Source organism: Lipotes vexillifer, unplaced genomic scaffold, assembly GCF_000442215.2.
Source record: "Lipotes vexillifer unplaced genomic scaffold, Lipotes_vexillifer_v1.1 scaffold393, whole genome shotgun sequence".
Classification (NCBI taxonomy): domain Eukaryota; kingdom Metazoa; phylum Chordata; class Mammalia; order Artiodactyla; family Lipotidae; genus Lipotes; species Lipotes vexillifer.
The window spans coordinates 2,375,323-2,396,197 of record NW_006774564.1 but is presented as its reverse complement, the minus strand read 5'-3'; the positions used below and the strand labels follow the sequence as shown (position 1 = coordinate 2,396,197).

The following is a 20,875-nucleotide window of genomic DNA, read 5'->3' as shown; positions in this document are numbered from 1 at the left end:
CCAGATGCGCTTGCCTTTAGGACAAGACACCAATTAGCCAAAAGCATGGGTGTAATTTCACTATGGGTTAGTTTGCTTCAAACGGAAGGGGAAACATACTTTCTAGACTTTTAACTCTTGTTGACTGGCTTTCAAATGAAGACTGTGATGACAGTCAACCTGGCTTAGTGTGTCATATCATCCACTCGTGGAAAAATGACTCAAAGGCTGTGGCCTAAAGACTGTGGATTAGGTTTTTATCTTTTGGGATGTGAAGACCAGAACAGGGCCTGTTAAAGAGCAGGGGATGGGGCTTCCCTGGTGGCGCAGTGGTTAAGAATCTGCCTGCCAATGCAGGGGACACGGATTCGTTCCCGGTCCAGGAAGATCCCACATGCTGCGGAGCGGCTAGGCCTGTGAGCCACAACCACTGAGCCTGCGCATCTGGAGCCTGTGCTCCACCAACGGGAGAGGCCGCGACAGTGAGAGGCCCGCGCACCGCGATGAAGAGTGGCCCCCGCTCGCCGCAACTGGTGAAAGCCCTCGCACAGAAACGAAGACCCAACACAGCCAAAAATGAATATAAAATAAATAAATAAATATTTTTTAAAAAGATCAGGGGCTTAACAAATCTTTTAATGATGTTAAACTTCAGGGATAACTGTAGAGCTGCCTGCTGAGGGGAAAACTCATAAGCCAGCTCCTTTACAGCTTATTTAGTGAATTTAGATTATAATGACTCTCCGGTTTTAAATCATTGAAACATCTTGTAGAAAAGTAAGGTCCAAACTGAGTGCTCCTGCTTCTTGCAGGACTCACTAAAGTAACATGCTGAGGAAACGGGCCCCCAACACAGCCTAATAACAGTCAGGACCAAATTTAACCAGAGCTTCTCGAAACTTAAGTCTTCTATCATATTATGCCAGAAAGCAACTACGGGTCACAGGGAGTCATCACTTTTTCTCCAGTTTTTTTTTTTTTATCCTCCATGTTTTCAGTACAATGTCAGCATCTTTGGTACTGGGGGCCTGGGTTTGCTTGTGATTCTTTAGGAACACCTTGCAATGAATATTTTAACTTCTCTGAAGCCATTTTCTGGGCCTTTAACATGCCTTCCAGTTTGAAGTCACAGCATTCTGAAATGGTCAAGCCAAACTCTTTGCATGAAAACTTCCTCACTTCAACATTTTGATAAGTGACACAGTCAGTTAGATGGTCTTTGTAACACACTTTCCTCTAGAGTTTCCTCTACAGTTCTGCTGTAATCAAGTGTGAAAAACCCTGAAGTGTTATGAAATAATTTTAGACAAACATAAACATGCAGTATCCTTACAAGCAGAAAAAACTCTAAGAAAATGCTACAGAGATCTAAAGTACAAAACTATACTCTCCTAGATGTCCACATGCGGCTAGTCTGAATTGAGATTTACCATAAGGGTGAGTGTAGAATATGCACTGGATTTTGAGGCCCTAGTTAGAAGAAAAAGAACGTAACAGATGGCCAAAAAGCACATGAAAAGATGCTCAACATCACAAATTATCAGAGAAATGCAAATCAAAACTACAATGAGGTATCACCTCACATCGGTCAGACTGGCCATCACCAAAAAGTCTACAAATAATAAATGCTGGAGAGCATGTGGAGAAAAGGGAACCCTCCTACACTGTTGGTGGGAATGTGAATTGGTACAGCCACTATTGGAGAACAGTATGGAGGTTCCTTAAAACCTAAAAATAGAACTACCATATGATCCAGCAATCCCACTACTGGGCATATATCCAGAGAAAACCATAATCCAAAAGGATACATGCACCCCAATGTTCATTGCAGCACTGTTTACAATAGCCAAGACATGGAAGCAACCTAAATGTCCATCGACAGAGGAATGGGTAAAGAAGATGTGGTACATGTATACAATGGAATATTATTCAGCCATAAAAAGAATGAAATAATGCCATTTGCAGCAACACGGATGGACCTAGAGATTATTGTACTAAGTGATGTAAGTCAGAGAAAAACAAATATCATATGATATTGCTTGTATGTGGAATCTAAAAAAAAGGTACAAATGAACTTATTTACAAAACAGAAATAGAGTCACAGATGTAGAAAACAAACTTATGGTTACCAGGGCAGAAAGGGGGGAGAGGGATAAACTGGGAGATTGGGATTGACATATACACACTACTATATATACAATAGATAACTAATAAGGACCTATGGTATAGCACAGGGAACTCTACTCAATACTCTGTATTGACCTATATGGGAAAAGAATCTAAAAAAGAGTGGACATATGTATATGTATAACTGATTCACTTTGCTGTACAGCAGAAACTAACACAACATTGTAAATCAACTGTACTCCAATAAAAAAATTAAAATACCTTAAAAAAAGAATGTAAAATATTTCATTAATAATTTAAAAACATTGCTTACATGTTAAAATGATATTTTGGACATACTGAAATAACTATATTATTAAAATAAATTTTGCCTCTTTTACTTTTATAATGTAGCTAGTTGATAGAATAATTTAAATTATATATGTGGCTCTCATTTTATTTCTCTTGGACAGTGCTAATCCAAAGAGGGAAGTGCTTTTCTGGTACCATCCCTTTGCCTGCTAACCCACATGGAACATCCTTCAGTCCTCTTTCACACACATGATTTTCTTGTTCCAGCTAGAAGAAATTAAACTGAATGGGTTATTTAGGAAAATGGGCTTACAAGTTTCTGGTAGAAAAGTTCAAAGGAGACACTCACAGTTCCTTTCAAGGATATCTTTAAAATCGATGGTGTAGGAGACCCACTGGCGAGTCAGGAAAGATTCTGTGAAACCCCAGATGCTGATGTTCATGGACCTAGCTCCGGGTTCTGAAGCCAGGCCAGTAAAGTAGATAGGCTCCCTGGTAAACATGTAGGTTTGCCAGCACTGACCCTCGTCTGTGGAGAACCTGAAAGGCCGCAATAGTGAGAGGCCCGCGCACCGCGATGAAGAGTGGCCCCCGCTCGCCGCAACTGGTGAAAGCCCTCGCACAGAAACGAAGACCCAACACAGCCAAAAATGAATATAAAATAAATAAATAAATATTTTTTAAAAAGATCAGGGGCTTAACAAATCTTTTAATGATGTTAAACTTCAGGGATAACTGTAGAGCTGCCTGCTGAGGGGAAAACTCATAAGCCAGCTCCTTTACAGCTTATTTAGTGAATTTAGATTATAATGACTCTCCGGTTTTAAATCATTGAAACATCTTGTAGAAAAGTAAGGTCCAAACTGAGTGCTCCTGCTTCTTGCAGGACTCACTAAAGTAACATGCTGAGGAAACGGGCCCCCAACACAGCCTAATAACAGTCAGGACCAAATTTAACCAGAGCTTCTCGAAACTTAAGTCTTCTATCATATTATGCCAGAAAGCAACTACGGGTCACAGGGAGTCATCACTTTTTCTCCAGTTTTTTTTTTTTTATCCTCCATGTTTTCAGTACAATGTCAGCATCTTTGGTACTGGGGGCCTGGGTTTGCTTGTGATTCTTTAGGAACACCTTGCAATGAATATTTTAACTTCTCTGAAGCCATTTTCTGGGCCTTTAACATGCCTTCCAGTTTGAAGTCACAGCATTCTGAAATGGTCAAGCCAAACTCTTTGCATGAAAACTTCCTCACTTCAACATTTTGATAAGTGACACAGTCAGTTAGATGGTCTTTGTAACACACTTTCCTCTAGAGTTTCCTCTACAGTTCTGCTGTAATCAAGTGTGAAAAACCCTGAAGTGTTATGAAATAATTTTAGACAAACATAAACATGCAGTATCCTTACAAGCAGAAAAAACTCTAAGAAAATGCTACAGAGATCTAAAGTACAAAACTATACTCTCCTAGATGTCCACATGCGGCTAGTCTGAATTGAGATTTACCATAAGGGTGAGTGTAGAATATGCACTGGATTTTGAGGCCCTAGTTAGAAGAAAAAGAACGTAACAGATGGCCAAAAAGCACATGAAAAGATGCTCAACATCACAAATTATCAGAGAAATGCAAATCAAAACTACAATGAGGTATCACCTCACATCGGTCAGACTGGCCATCACCAAAAAGTCTACAAATAATAAATGCTGGAGAGCATGTGGAGAAAAGGGAACCCTCCTACACTGTTGGTGGGAATGTGAATTGGTACAGCCACTATTGGAGAACAGTATGGAGGTTCCTTAAAACCTAAAAATAGAACTACCATATGATCCAGCAATCCCACTACTGGGCATATATCCAGAGAAAACCATAATCCAAAAGGATACATGCACCCCAATGTTCATTGCAGCACTGTTTACAATAGCCAAGACATGGAAGCAACCTAAATGTCCATCGACAGAGGAATGGGTAAAGAAGATGTGGTACATGTATACAATGGAATATTATTCAGCCATAAAAAGAATGAAATAATGCCATTTGCAGCAACACGGATGGACCTAGAGATTATTGTACTAAGTGATGTAAGTCAGAGAAAAACAAATATCATATGATATTGCTTGTATGTGGAATCTAAAAAAAAGGTACAAATGAACTTATTTACAAAACAGAAATAGAGTCACAGATGTAGAAAACAAACTTATGGTTACCAGGGCAGAAAGGGGGGAGAGGGATAAACTGGGAGATTGGGATTGACATATACACACTACTATATATACAATAGATAACTAATAAGGACCTATGGTATAGCACAGGGAACTCTACTCAATACTCTGTATTGACCTATATGGGAAAAGAATCTAAAAAAGAGTGGACATATGTATATGTATAACTGATTCACTTTGCTGTACAGCAGAAACTAACACAACATTGTAAATCAACTGTACTCCAATAAAAAAATTAAAATACCTTAAAAAAAGAATGTAAAATATTTCATTAATAATTTAAAAACATTGCTTACATGTTAAAATGATATTTTGGACATACTGAAATAACTATATTATTAAAATAAATTTTGCCTCTTTTACTTTTATAATGTAGCTAGTTGATAGAATAATTTAAATTATATATGTGGCTCTCATTTTATTTCTCTTGGACAGTGCTAATCCAAAGAGGGAAGTGCTTTTCTGGTACCATCCCTTTGCCTGCTAACCCACATGGAACATCCTTCAGTCCTCTTTCACACACATGATTTTCTTGTTCCAGCTAGAAGAAATTAAACTGAATGGGTTATTTAGGAAAATGGGCTTACAAGTTTCTGGTAGAAAAGTTCAAAGGAGACACTCACAGTTCCTTTCAAGGATATCTTTAAAATCGATGGTGTAGGAGACCCACTGGCGAGTCAGGAAAGATTCTGTGAAACCCCAGATGCTGATGTTCATGGACCTAGCTCCGGGTTCTGAAGCCAGGCCAGTAAAGTAGATAGGCTCCCTGGTAAACATGTAGGTTTGCCAGCACTGACCCTCGTCTGTGGAGAACCTGAAACCACAATTAGAGAAGGGTCATGAGAGAGGATCAACATTTACGGGAATATCAGAAAACCACCGGCTGTTTGATAACAAATCAGAGAAAAACTCTCATATTTAGGTGATGGCTTACTGACTATTATATTAATTTTTAACGCCTATAGTTAACGGGGAAAAGGGATTCACTCAAATATTATGGAAGAAAATGCCTTTATAAAAATTCTTCCAGGGCTTCCCTGGTTGGCGCAGTGGTTGAGAGTCCGCCTGCCGATGCCGGGGGCGTGGGTTCATGCCCCGGTCCGGGAAGATCCCACATGGCGCGGAGCGGCTGGGCCCGTGAGCCATGGCCGCTGAGCCTGCGCGTCAGGAGCCTGTGCTCCGCAACGGGAGAGGCCACAACAGTGAGAGGCCCGCGTACCGCAAAAAGAAAAAAAAAAAAATTCTTCCAAAGGAAAGAAAGGATAGTGACCCATGTAAGAATGGGCTTCCAAGTCAACAAACAGAAATTATATAATAAGAACTTGTACTTAAAGAGTCATTTCCCCTCCAGAGTGCTTAAATGCTCCCATAGTATTCTTGCTGGGAGGGAGAAGAGTATTTTTTAAAAGTGCCGAAAAGTGTTAGCTAGAGGGAGTCGGAGGGAAAAACAAAGCCATTTAATTTGAGTTGCTCTAAATGCAATCCTTTCAAGCACCTTCCCTACAGCTCTGTAGAATGCACTAATCTGAATCAGGGACTGTAACTTCCCCCCAACAAACTGACAAACATCCCACAGTTGCTCTCTATGCAGATAGTGTGGGTGGAGCTGAGCTCATGCATACTTAATCACATTGATAGGACGGCTGCTGTGCTCGATGGCTACAATGATGCCTCCGGAATCCAGGATGGTGTAATAGTGAGGTCCTTCCAGCATCTTCAGCCAGGAGTAACCCCCATCATCTGAGATGTACACATCTGGGATCATCACTGAGATGGCATCCCCCACACTACCTACAACACAATCCACCATCTCATCAGCACATATCAGCAATGAAACAGAGAGGATTTACTGTCAAGAGAATAATTCTGAATGAGTTTATTCTGATTATTTCCCATGATGCCTCTTGTAATTGAAAAAAAGGCCACTGACAATTTGGTAAAGGGAGAAGTCATGTTGCTCTCTGATGAGAGTCTATGAAAAACCCACAGTATCATTATCTTGCAAGAAATTCTGCAAAGGATGGTAAAAGCCACGTATGGTGGTCTTCTCACAGGGTTCGACACTGTGACTGAGTTTCAGTGTGCTCAGCCACTTCTTCCTGCGGAAGTGAGGGTGGGCTGCTTACCGTGGGCGATGACTATGCCAACAGCATTAGGCTCTGAGAGTGGGGCCATTGGAACGTTTAGTTTCTGGGAGATGCTGTAGGAAGCGTGAATATGAAGGCTGCACTGTGGAAAGAAAGCAAAGCTTAGATTAAAACCAAAGGTGAAATTTTTTTTCTCATCTCACAGAATCTTCTAATAAGGCTGTGAATGTATTAACCCAGACTTCCGTGGGATACTCTTTTTTAAAAAAATTGTGGTAAAAATCGCATACCATAAAATTTATCATCTTAACCATTTTTAAGTGTGCAGTTCAGTAGTGTTAAGTACATTCACACTGTTGTGTAGCCATCACCACCATCCATCTCTGGAACTTCTGTGTCCTGCAAAACTGAAACTCTGTGCCTGTTAAACAGTAACTCCCCATTCCCCCTTCCCCCGACACTGGCAACTACTATTCTACTTTCTGTCTCTATAAATTTGACTAGTCTAGGTACTTCATATAAGTGAAACCATACGGTATTTGTCCTTCTGTGACTGGCTTATTTCACTTGGCATAATGTCCTTACAGTCCACCCATGTTGCAGCATGTGCCAGAATACCCTGCCTTTATAAGACTGAATATTATTCCATTGTATTTATACACCACATTTTGCTTATTCATTCATCTGTCAATGGACACTTCGATTGCTTCCATCTTTCAGCTATTGTGAATAATGCTGCTTATAAACATGCATGTTCAAATAACTCTTGAGACACTGCTTTCAATTCTTTGAGATATATACCCAGAAGTGGAGTTGCTGGATCATATGGTAGTTCTACATTTAACTTTTTGAAGAACCCTCATATTGTTTTCCAAAGCAGCTACACAATTTTCATTCCCACCAGCAGTGCACAAGGGTTCCAATTTCTCCACATCCAAGTCAACACTTATTATTTTTTTATTTTTTGGATAGTAGCCATTCTAATGCATCTGAGGTGATCTCTCGCAAATCAAAAGTTTTGATTTGCATTTCCCTAATAATTGGTGGTATTGAGCATCTTTTCATGTGCTTACTGGCCATTTGCATATTTTCTTTAGAGAAATGTTTATTCAAGTCCTTTGCCCATTTTTAATGTGGGTTATTTGTTTTTTTGTTATTGAGTTATAGGCTCAGTGGGATATTCTTGATTCTGAAATGCATTAGTATATTTGGGAAAAAAACTATGCAATTATTTTCGCATGTGTAATCTGTCTTAGTTTACTTTATTCCTGCACTACACCAAAGCCTCTGATCAATATTTAAAGTATGATTCCACACAAATAAACCTGATGAACGCCTGACATACTTCAGATGCTGTACAAGATGTGGCGGTGATTTGAATAAGACCCAGTCCTGTCTTTAAGAAATATTTCTCAGAAACTAGTTGAGGTATAAAGCAGGATGAAAATTAGTGCTTTACAACAGGTTCAAATTGGTTAAAATGTTAATATTATGCCATGTATATTTTACTGCAATAAAAAAAAGCTTCAAGCAAACTGCTAATGAAACGAAGAGCAATGATTAGTTCTAACTGAAGATGGGCACTAAGGATGGTTAGGATTTCCACTAACCCTAATGAACTGGGGTAGGGGAGACAGGTACAACTTCCCCAGGAATAACGTGGGCAAGAGGCAGCTACATGCAGGGTGTTCCCGGAGCAGCGGAAGTTACAAGGGGCGTGCCAGTGATAAAATTGGCAGTGACAATGAAAAGGCAGAAGATAGCCTGACAGGGGAGGAGGGGACCTTCATTCGCCAGATCACAGGCAAAGGGGAACCACAAAGAGTGTTGGGGAGGGAGAGACACAGCAGCGTGAGGGTTTCAAGGTAAGTAAACAGGCCACTGTACCTGCCCAGGCTTAAGGTGAGAAGGGCAGGTACAGGGCAAGGCCAGGGCGGAGGGATGGAAAAAGGGGAGCAGGATAGGGAGAGACACTCCACAGCACTCATGAATACAGAGAAGAGAGAGGGTGTGACGGGGGTGGTGTACCAGAAAGCCCAGCTGGGACAGCAGAGTGCATATCAGCCACAGGTACTCTGAGGAGAGCTTGGAATTACCAACACTGTCACTTCTGAAGAAAACTCCCAGGGTTCCACTAAGCTCCTCTCAAATTCTGTAAAAGTCAGACATAAAGCTTGTTTTTTGTTTGTTTGTTTTTCCTTTTTTTTCTTGGCTGTCAAGACCTGTCAATCATGAAACCTGGGATCTCCTGGAGCAATGCGTTTGTATTTCTAGTTCTTGGTCTCTCCTCAGAGGGCTCATCTCCTGCTTCCACATGCCACACCGGGTCACCACCCATACCCACCGGCCACGTGGAGCTTTGGCAGAGGGGAAGAGAGACCAAGTTCTCCTTCATTTGTTTCTGGCCAGTACAGCTTTGCACTGCTCATGAATGGCTGGTCTGTGGCTTTCTGTAGAATTCCTGAAGTTTCATAGCTGCCATCATGACTCCTAACTAATCACCGGCCCATCTGTCCACTCTGTTTTCATTCAGCAGTTTAGTACAACACAAATTGTTAGCCTTCAATTTTGTTTTTCGTTAAAGACAAATAAGCCATAATATTTTGGTCTTTCTTCGCCGTTCCTATTGCCTACATCCTAGTTAATTTCAAGCCCTCATTTCGAAATTTTCCACCTTTATCTGTAGACCCTCATCAAGTACAAAACTTCATTATTCAAAAGGCTGGCACAAATAAGAGCAGAACAGAATGGCTGCTTTGCTCCAAATACATATGACAGTTGGAGTAAAACAAACCTCGTTCTTATTTTTTGCAGTAGCATCGCATTCACTGTTCTCAGGCTTCCTCAGGTGCTTCCACCTTCCTCCTTGGTCAAAAGTGATCATAGTCTGGATAGAATTATCTGAATAGGAAAAGGATGATATTAAGCCTGATACACTGGAAGCACCCTATTAAATTCAGTTTATCATTGCATAACTCTCTCCTAACAGAGACTATATAACACCGTTACAACTCTGGAGTCCCACAAGCTTGTTACATCCAGTGAAATGGCTCAGTGCTGGTGAGTATGATATTTGAAAGAGGCTTCCCACCTGAACAGGATCCAACTGATCCCAGAAATCATCTACAATGATACTCTTGTAAAAAGATACCTTTATCTCCTTACCAGCACTAACAGGCTGACGTCTATTCTTCCTCCTTGTTTGCTTGCCTTGGAAGTAAGATCTACAGTGGGAAGGCATTCTAATCGTGACTCAGACAAGGCCATGATACGGGGCTTGTTTTAGTGAATCTCAAGAATTGAATGTATCTGCATAAGTCTCAGTTAATAATTCCTAATTTTTGTCTCTCTGCCACTCCATATCCTATCCCTCTTTTACCTTTTCCTTTTTTTTCTTCATGTGTCTTCCCCATTCTCTATTCTTAATGATACAAACTGTTGCAGGTTTAAATTCAAAGATATTATGCTTTGAGTTTCTCAAGGAGAATCAAAAAAGAAAGCAAATAAGGTAAATTTCATTTATTCAATAGATGTTTTATTGCCTGTCCACTATGTGAAAATTGCTGTAAGGCTTTGGGAATATATCAGTGAACAAATCAGGAAAAAAAACTTTGTGAAATATATATTCTAGTAGGGTGAGGCAGACAAACACTAGACATTGTACATAGGTAAATTAGATAGTATGTTAGAAAATAAGTGCTATGGAAAAGATTTGCACAGCTAGAGGGGGACTGAGAGTGTGCGTGTGTAGGGGCAGGCAGACTGACATTTAAAATAGGATAGTCAGGTCAGGTCTCATCAGAAAGTAACACGACCAAAGGCTGGGAGGAGGAAAGCGTCAGCCTTGCGGATATCTGGGGAAAGAGAGAGAACAGTCAGTGCAAATCTCTCAGCCACGAGTGTGTGATTCTGGTGTGTTTAAGGACTGGCAGAGGGCTGGAGTGACTACAGGAGAGTGAGCAAAGCAGAGAGGAGCTAGAAGTGAGGTCAGGGAGGAACTAGGGTGTCAATATCACTTGGACTTTGCAAGGTCTTTACAAAGTGAAAACAAACATCCCCCACCTCCTTCCAAAAAGTGAATACATAAATAAACAAAGCCTAAACAAATCTTTGTACTTTAGAGTAATGTGTTTACTTGTGCAACTGGGCCACAGTAAAGGTAAGGTCTGAGAACCAGTGAAGAGAACGCCAAGAGGAATCTCGGCTGGCTATCACTCCGCCCTCCACAAGGCGAAAAGCATAAGTGGTCTAAACTTCGTGTAGGCCTGAACCTCCCAACACAGAAGACTTATTTTATAAACAATGTAGAACCCCCCAAATCTTCCTTTCTGCCTGCTGCTGTTTTGTTCTTTCTTAGTTCTATTTACCATAATTTATTTAAAATAGAGAGCCACAATTTACAGGGATAGCCCTGTTGACTAGGCAAGCAACATTACTGGGGAGGATAGGATCCTCAGTTTCCCCAAAAGCCTCCACTCCCAACATATTCAGCTGAAGGAGAGCTGTACCGAGACCCACCTTCTGAGAGCACACTTGTCATGTAGACCCCACGGAGGGAGGTCACGTTGGTAAAGTCTGTCTCGCCACCTGTGGTTGTGTAGAGATGTCGGTCCAAGGACTTGGAATAGACAATGCCTCGATCGTCCGAGGTAAATATAGTGCCAAATCCGGTATCTGGAATAGGCAAACAAACAAAAACACTAAGTCCTGGGAGGGAACAGAGAGAAAGCAATAGTCTAGTCATACACATGACACATGACTGACTGACTGCACACATCAGCCAACTCTCTCTCTTCACGATGTACATGCAGACCTGAGAGTCAATCAAGGTTTGATACTCAAGATCTTCATGGCCATCTTTAATTCTAGTACCCAGCTTAGTGCCTGAAATATAGCAGATGCTGAATTTGTTGAATAAATTAATCAGATGTTACAGAAAAGCTCTTCTCAGTTATACTCTGGTGGCAGAGGCACTGTACTTAGCTTCATATCTTACACATCTTTAAATCTTTACACTCTAAAATAATGCTTCTCAAATTGTGGTGAAGGATCAATTTTAAGATTTCAATTATGTCACAAACTAATGCTTTTGTAAATATAACAAAAATTTATCACTAGAAAAATGAAATACAAAAGAAAGAAAAAATATAATTCTTAAAATTTTTATTATTATTAGAGTCAACAGATACAAAATTTCTTTGTCAAAGGGCTGTAAGAGTTTCTAAATGCTCGCTCTTGCTTTCCATACATGTTTGGTAAAAAAGAATTTGCAAATCAGTACCAGTCCTCCAACCATTCTTTGAGCAGCACTGCTCTAGAACACCTGGACGTACTATACAAACCGCCTTAGAGGGTCAAAGCAAGTGGCCTTTTTAACAGAGGCTACATATCATCTCTAAGACAGAGTATTCAGTAGGCCAGTAATAAATTCCTAGGGGTAAAAGGAAAAATTGACACGTAAGAAGGAAAGCTACTAAAATAGGGTTCGGAGCTTAAATCTCTGTGCTTCAAGGGTGAGCCGCTGCACAGCTCTTACCTCCAGGTTCGTCTACATGCATGAACACCATGTCATCATTAGCTGCAAGAATAGAATAGAATTGTTCCTGCCCCACAGAGGGGAGCTGGGCCATGCTCCATGTGTCCCCTTGATCTGTTGACACATGAATCCTTCTTGTTGTATCCTGGAACAAATGCCAATATTTATCTTTTAAATTCTCTACCAAGATGCCATGTGCAGTGACACGAATAGGTACATTATTAATTATATGTATCATTATCCATTCCCTCACTGGGTACAACTGTTAAAAATGAAAGGTCCTAGTACCAATTACCAAAGCTATTTCTAACCTCTTGCAAGATCCAGGCACTGGAACAATCCATCCTATTGTAAGTAAGGTTATCCTGGTTTCCTCTTTGGCTTCTTCATTCTGGTGTGGCCCCCTAAGATATTAACCTCCCAACTTCTTGTAAGTAAGGTTATCCTGGTTTCCTCTTTGGCGTCTTCATTCTGGTGTGGCCCCCTAAGATATTAACCTCCCAACTTCTGACATGCCAATTTCCTTCAATAGAGATTAGGGTTTGTCGGGACCATCATTAGTTTGGCTCTATAGCCATTCGCATATGCTTGCTCAGATAATTCTTTTTATTTTTTAATTGATTAATTAATTAATTTATTTTTGGCTGCACTGGGTCCTCATTGATGCGCGCGGGCTTTCTTTAGTTACGGCGAGCGGGGGCTACGCTTCGTTGTGGTGCGCAGGCTTCTCATTGCAGTGGCTTCTCTTGTTGTGGAGCACGGGCTCTAGGCGCGTAGACTTCAGTAGTTGTGGCACGCAGGCTCAGTAGTTGTGGCTCGCGGGCTCTAGAGCGCAGGCTCAGTAGTTGTGGCTCACGGGCTTAGTTGCTCCGCGGCATGTGGGATCTTCCTGGACAAGGGCTCGAACCCGTGTCCCCTGCATTGGCAGGAGGATTCTTAACCACTGCACCAGCAGGGAAGCCCTCAGATAATTCTTAAAATGATGACTGCTGCATAGATGTTTGGTCCCTTTGAGACAGTCCTGGCATAATCCAAAGAATTAGATAATTAAGGGTCTAGAAAATGGAGATGAAACGCAGGCTTGGGAGATCATGAGGGAAGTCAAAATGTGACATGTCTCCTCTTTTTTTTTTTAACATCTTTATTGGAGTATAATTGCTTTACAATAGTGTGTTCGTTTCTGCTGTATAACAAAGTGAATCAGCTATACATGACATGTCTCCTCTTTAAGGAAGGCTCTCAGAACAGCCATGATGGAGGGAACATGCCAGGCTGGGAAGAGGCCAAGGAGAGTCAGAAATTAATATAATGAAGCTGATCAGGGAGTATTTAGCTGTTAAAAGGAGTCTGTTGAGGAGGCAATTAACACGTACTGTCTGATAAATAGTTTAAAATAGCTTCTAGACACAGTTTAGCCAGGGCACAAGAATTAGTCCCAGAGCCTCCTTATGTTAAATACTCTTCAGTGACAAGTACATTTAACTTACTTTTCTAACTTACATCTTAGATGTTTACTGTGAATCTTACTGTCACTGTTATAGGTAGAAACTAGAGTTCAAAAGCACACAGCAGAGTTTTAATTTTGTAACAGTATAGTGTATAGGCAACTACCTCTGGAATTAGACAGGCTGGTTTCCACCAGGGTTCCACCTCTGGGTGACCCTAGACAAGTTACTCAATTTCCTCAAATAAAAACTGAGCTAACAGTATGAACTTATAGGGTTGTTGGGAGGATTATTATAAAAGTGCTCCAGGGCGTGATCTGTAGTTACTATGCCTACTTCCCCATCTCCAATTCTCTCTGAACCCACTCCAATCAGCCTTTTAACTTCAGTACTCCAAGGAAACTGCTTTCATCGAGGTCACCAACAAACTATACTTTTCCAACTCCAGTGGATAATTCTCAGAACTCATCTAATTACACATTTTAGCTGAGTTTAACACAGCTGACCACTTCCTCCTTGAAACATTTCTTTCACTTAGCTTTCATGACATCACCTGTCTTATTTCCCCCACCTCACTGGTCCCTCCCTTGAAGTCTTCTTTGCTGACTTGAACAGTCTCTTTCCAACCTTTCCCTGCTGGGGTGATTCAGGGCACCAGCTGCTCAGCCTTCCCACCTCTTCTCGACTGACTCATTCCTCCACAAGATACCATCTAGTCACATGGCCAGATGAGATTATACCATATGATTACACCATATAATTTTGGAAGATTCATATACCCAAGTGTTTACTTGACATTTCCACCTAGATATCTAATAGGCATCTCGCATCCAAAGCTGAATTCTTGATTTTCTTCCCACAAACTTGCTTCTCCTGCAGTCTTTGCCGTCTCAGTAAATGGCACCACCATTCACCCAGTTGCTCAAGCCAAAGACTCTAAAGTTATCCTTGGTTCATCTTATTCTCTCACAATCCACATCTAATCCATCAGCAAACACTATTGGCGATACATTTAAAAATATATCCACAATCTTACCATGTCTCCCCTCATTCACTGTTAACAGCCTGGTCCAACGTACCATCTCTCTCACTACTGCTCCTGCTGCTTCCATTCCTGCCCCATGAGGCTACTCTACACACACCTATTCTGTCAGAAGAGAAGGCCAGTTACGCCATTCCCCTGCTTGCAACCTTTTCACAGCTTCGCAACATGTGAAGAATGGAAGCCAAGGTCTTAATCACAACCTACAAAGGTCCTGTGTGATCTGGCCACTGGCTGCCCATCTCTGGACCACCCTTCCCTATGCTCCAGCCATGCTGCTCTTCTCACTTTTCTTCAGTATTCCAAGCATACTCCAGCCTGAGGGTCTTTGCACTCACTGCTTCCTCAGCCTAGATGTCCATGCGGCTGTGCTCTCACTTCAGTCAGGTCTCAGAGAGCCTATCCAAACCACCCTATCTAAAACAGTGCTGCTCCGGGACTTCTCTGGTGGTTCAGTGGTTAAGAATCCACCTTCCAATGCATGGGGTGCGGGTTCTATCCCTGGTCAGGGAACTAAGATCCCACAGGCCGCGGGTCAACTAAGCCTGTGCGCCGCAACTACTGAGCCCGTGTGCTGCAAACTACAGAGCCCACATGCACTAGAGCCCGCACGCCACAACTAGAGAGAAGCCTGTGCACCACAGTGTAGATCCCACGCAGCTAAATAAACAAACAAACAAACAAACAAATAAATAAATAAAACAGCGCTGCTCCAATTCCCGCCTCTTTCTATGTATTCACTCTGCTTTAGGTTTCTTCACAGCTTTAATCGTTACCTGATATTATATCATATTGATCAGTTTAATATCTATCTCCCTACTTGAATAGAAACTCTGAGAGCAGGACATTTATCTGTTTTGTTCACTGCTATATTCCCAGAACCTATATACCTAGTATATAGCAGGTACTCAATTAATGTTATATATTTCCATTATCTTTATTGAATAAAAAGTAGATTGCTTTTTTCAGAATCCATGTCTGAGTAAAGCCCAAACACTGGGTCTACATATCCCAAAACAGATACCAGAATTCAGTTGGTGACATAGGCCAAAGTACAGAGGAGCCCAGAAGAGTCAATCAGCCTCTATAAAAAGAATCACCTCCAAATCTTACAGTGATATTAAATATGCAAAGGGCAAGTAACTCCATCCGCACATGTAGTAAAAGCTACCTATTAGAGGCATATTTACAGAAATATCAGAACCCATAGAGAAGAGGCAAACACCCACCTTATCAGCCATCACAGAGGCAAAAAGGAAACGTCCCCCAAGACCAAAGGAGTAGATTTTCACACCAATGGTTTTGAAGCTTTTTCCCAAGTCTGAAGTTCTCCGTAATTCCAGTGCCCCAAGGTCAGCTTCTTAAACAAGACAAAATATTAATTAAAATTTCACTTACTTGTGAGCCTCTAGTTCAAAACAATTGTTTTAGAATTGTTCTTAGTTTTATAGCAAAAGAATTTTTAATCCTATGCATGTTAATCAGGTAACAGTATAAAAGGATATAGAATTAGACGTAGGAAATTCACAGTTGGGTTTTATCTTTATACATGTGAAGTTTTATATTGGACAGAAAGACAGTTTACTTAATTTCAGTACAGTGTTGCATAAAAACACCACAGCACCCTGCTTTACTTTCTTCACGACACAGTTTGCAATTATCTTATTGTATTTTAAGTTGTCTTGTTTGAGTTTCGGTTTTCCTGTTGATCACCCAACATCCCTACTTGAACTGAGGCTCCATAAGAGCAGGCCTTGGGTGTCTCGTTCTCGCCGTCCTGAGAATGGTGTTTAGCATACTACTGCAGGTGCTCAAATGAGTGGATAAATGAAATGAGTCTGCTGAATGAATACATGAAAGATTATGCTTTCAGCTTCGAAACTGTGCCGCTGACTGGAAAGCCAGCGGCTTCCACCAACACAAACACAATCCATGTTCTTTGGCAGAAATCACTATGCATCTCCATTGGTTATTGTTTGTGGCTTCATATTTACTTTATGTAAATACGCTGCTAAAGTTAAGTATATACTGTCTCTGTGTATAGGCTTCATTTTTTATTTGATTGAGGCAGAGTATAGTACTTGGTTGGTTGTACTTTCAAGATTTTAAAAACCACTAACAGCTAGCTATCTTCAGCTATTAAAATAACAAGAGAATGGAAACATCTTTGATGCTTCTACCTCTTACAACCCAGAATATTCTACCATGAATGGACACCAGGACACTCTTTTCTGGGACTAAAATATACTTACTGCAGGAGCCATTCACATAGGTGGTAAAGAAGATGGTGCTTTCTGATCCCCTACAATGAGGCAAAGACAGAGAAAAGACACGGTTCAAGACTGCTAACAGACTGCATCAACCTTAGTCACTTAGTTCCAAGCAGGTCTAATAAGGGTCACCTATGGGTACCAGCCAAAACAGCCTTCTTGGATGCTGTACACCGATTCTTTCACAGCCTCGCACCAAGGTTCCCACAGTCTGGCCCCAGACATTTTCCACACACCACTACTTTATGTGAACTCTTCCAGCCGGTCAAACTGGTCTCCTTACACTCTCCAAACCTGCCTCTTGCATTTGCTCATATTATTTCCTTCTTAAAACACTTTTCTCTCGTGTGACCAAATCTTACCCTCACAATCTTCAGGCTCCAGGTTAAAATCTAACTCTTCCATGAAGTGTTCCCTGTCACTCTAACTGGAAGCCTTCTTTGGTGCAAACTTCTAGAGCAGTGGTTCTCAACCAGGGGCGATTTGCTCCCAAGGGACATTCTTGGTTGTCACAACTGGGGGGGAGGGGGATTGTTACAACTGTTTAGTGGGGAAAGGCCAGGGATGCTGCTAAACATCCTGCAATGCTCAGGCTTATCCCCCCGCAACAAAGAACTGTCCAGTCCAAACATCATTAGTGCTGAGGTTGAGAAACCCTGTGCGAGAGCCCTGTGCTACTCTGTGTCAGCCACTTGGCACTCCTTTGTCTCCTGTTTGGCTATTTTAATTGCATAGTGTTTGTGTTATCTCTCCTACTACACTACTGAGTTCTTCAGGGCAGGTACTAAGTTTTATGCTTTGTTGTTTCCCCTAAGAACCTAGTTCAATGCTTTGCATGAACTAAATAATTTAGTTCTTTCACCTCAAATAGTCAACTAGATCAGAGGTTGAATTATTTAAATTCTAACTTGGAAAGGGAGTTTCCAGGGAACAAGATTCAGACCTTGATAGTACTTATAGATTAGCACCAGCAAGAGGTGCTGGGTCTCAGACACAGAGGACAAACTAGTGGTTACCAACGGGGAGAGAGAGGAGGGGAGGGGCAAGATAGGGGTGGGAGATTAAGAGGCACAAACTACTATGTATGAAATAAATAAGCTACAAGGATATGTCGTACAGCACAGAGAATAAAGCCTATGTTTTTTAACTATAAAAGGAATATAATCTATAAAAATTTTGAATCACTATGTTATACACCAGAAACTAATATAATATTGTAAATCAACTGTAACTCAATTAAAAAAGGGTGCTGGGTCTGAGCATGTTCTTTCAGAACTTTAGATCGTAACTTCCTAGAAACCAAAGATCTAAAAGGTGAGTAAATAGTTACCAGCAGTCCAGATCTTATATTTAGACACCATGCACAGAAACAAGTTACAAAAGTAAAAAATCTTGTATAGGATACAAAATAAAATACCATTTAAAAATAACTTTTTAGTTTTAAAGATGAGTTTTCTATTTATTTCTTTTAGCTTTACTGAGGTGTAACTGACAAAATTGCAAGATATTTAAAGCATACACTGTGCTGATTTGATATACAGATGTAAAGGTGAGTTTTAATGATCAAAATTATTATAGTCTTATTTGAGCACACCTTACCTATTTTAGGTCTATCAGGAGCGAAATAATTTGTTAGTTTAAAAATTCCTTCCTGATAAGGCCATATAAGATATAAACACAATTAATTAAAATACATAAAATTAAAGCAGATGTGGCATGTGTACCATAGTGGTGCTGTAAAAACCTAATTTAACCAGCATTTTTTTAAAAAGGACGCTTTACTTAAGCACCATTTTTAATAGTTTATTTTGGTAGACATACTTGGCAATGTCTATATTACACATTTCCCTATCTCCCTAAGTAGAGGACATTAAATAGTGAACTCTTCCTTGGGATTACGGACCATTGTCGTCAACATCAACGATATGAAACGGTAACAGTGTTCCTATTGGAAGTTACTGAGGCCTGTGTGCTCTCTTGACACAGCACTAAACCCTTTCATCCCGTTGCGTTCTCTGTCTCTGCCTACTCTGAGAGTTCTCCTGCCTCCATGTGGCTCCCAGGCAGTGGACTCTCAGGCTGGCCTGTGCTTGCTGTTCACACATGCCCCACCTCTGGCAGCAACCTGCTATCAACTGGGAAACCAGATCAACAAACTTGCTGAAATTAGTCAAAGAGAAAGAAGAAAGAGGCTCTAAACAAGGGTCTGAGCCTAATCAGAGTTTTGGAGGTATGAAGGCTCATAATTCTTGCTCAACCGTCCCCCAGATTCCCCAAACAAATCTCCTTTCACAGAAGGAACAAACTAAAGCCCAGAGAGGTTAAGCCTCGACTAGCTGCCGATCCAGGTTAGAACAAAGGTGACATGACTCCCAAGTGGGAGCCTCCTCCCTCCCTCCTCCCTCCGTCGTCTGTAAGCCGGGGTTGGGGAGGGGCACCGAGAGAAGTGAATGGATTTCGGTGCACGGACAGTGTGACTCTGGCAGTCGGGAAGCTCTTTGAGCTTTCTTCCTGATGCCTCACTACATTCCACATAACTGAAATGGATCTCTAGAGGAGATCTCTGTGCAGAGAAGTATGTAAGTCCCCAAATCAACGCCGTACTTCATGCTCTTGCAACTGATGTCACCATTTACATAAAATCAACGTTTGCAGGCAGCAGCTACTCAGTAATGTGCCTTGTTTTATACTTTACATTCTAAAACTTAGTGAGACTAAGTCTTCTTTCCCAGAAGAATCAGAAGCTCCTCCAGGTCAAGGTCTGCGGCACACCCCTCTCTCGTATCCCTTACGGCACCCTGAAAGGTACTCAGCACATGGTAAGTGCTCAATATTTATTCCTGTGACTTCTGGCAGCACCGTCAGGAAAGGTTTAGGGCCCTGCACAGATGGAATGTTCTGTTACTCACCATTTGGCCAAACATACTGCTTTGTGGATTTCTTCCCATTTTCCCCCAAAATTCTTGGACACCCACAGGCCATTCTGAAAGATTATAAATGACTTATCAAAATTCCAGCTTTATCCTGTGCAGCTGCTTGTATGACCTTTAATAACTCATATCCAATCATTCAGGACAGTAAAAACACACACTGAAATTCCATCCAAGCTCCCTGAGCTCCACAGACACACACACGGTTTATGGGGGCCCTTTGGGGTCTTGCAAGTTCAGAATAACAAATGCTTATGAAGTGCCTACTGTGTGCCAGGCACCATACCAGACGTTGCACTGGGGATACAAAGATGAATACGACACACTCCCTGTTCTCAAGGAGCTCACAGTTTAACAAGGGGTGCACATAAGAAAGTTCAGTACGTGTGGTAAGTGTTACGGAAATATGGTCTCTGGGGTAAGAGCAGGGAAAGGAGGGACACTGCATCAGAGATGGTTTGTGAAGAAGATAGCTGAGTCTTAAATGATGAGCAGTGTAACCAAAAGAAGGCAAATGGGAGATGAGATATCACTGCACAAAGACAGACTAGTACAAGCAAAGGCAGAGAGGTGATGAAACATCTCAGTGTATGCAGGGAGCTAAAGCCTTCAGACACAGGTGGAGCACACATTCCAAGGTGAAGACAGGAGGAGCCAGTGCTGGGTTGGGGGTACACTCCTTCTATGTCATGCTGAGGAATCTGGTCTTTCTTTTATATGAGGTACCTAAAGTAGGTGAATGACACAACTAGTTTTACTTTTTTAAGAGGAATACTTGGACAACAGTGGGAAAGATGGATTTCAGAGGGTTCAAACTAGAAGCAGGAAAAGCAGTGACTAACTGCCACATTAGTTCATTAAGAGTTAGTGAGCCCTGACACCACGGCTGGGAGGAGGAGGCTCAGGAAGAATTTAGATGCTGGAGTCCGTAGAAGTGGATCTTTTCCTGT

The 20,875-nt window shown here is 41.3% G+C and overlaps 1 protein-coding gene across 2 annotated transcripts in view; it reads right to left on the bottom strand.

Annotated features, from left to right (window-relative positions):
* Positions 1-20,875, bottom strand: part of SORT1 (sortilin 1) — a 71,407-nt gene that overhangs the window by 7,297 nt on the left and 43,235 nt on the right. The window contains exons 6-14 of one of the 2 annotated variants that reach the window (XM_007449324.1): positions 19,905-19,978; positions 16,978-17,027; positions 15,955-16,085; positions 12,239-12,383; positions 11,221-11,376; positions 9,497-9,603; positions 6,742-6,844; positions 6,238-6,406; positions 2,747-2,937 (exon numbers count right to left, since the gene is read on the bottom strand). In XM_007449324.1, the coding sequence (XP_007449386.1) occupies positions 2,747-2,937; positions 6,238-6,406; positions 6,742-6,844; positions 9,497-9,603; positions 11,221-11,376; positions 12,239-12,383; positions 15,955-16,085; positions 16,978-17,027; positions 19,905-19,978 (1,126 nt within the window). The remainder of the gene's footprint in view (positions 1-2,746; positions 2,938-6,237; positions 6,407-6,741; positions 6,845-9,496; positions 9,604-11,220; positions 11,377-12,238; positions 12,384-15,954; positions 16,086-16,977; positions 17,028-19,904; positions 19,979-20,875) is intronic. The other variant, XM_007449325.1, reaches the window with a different exon arrangement.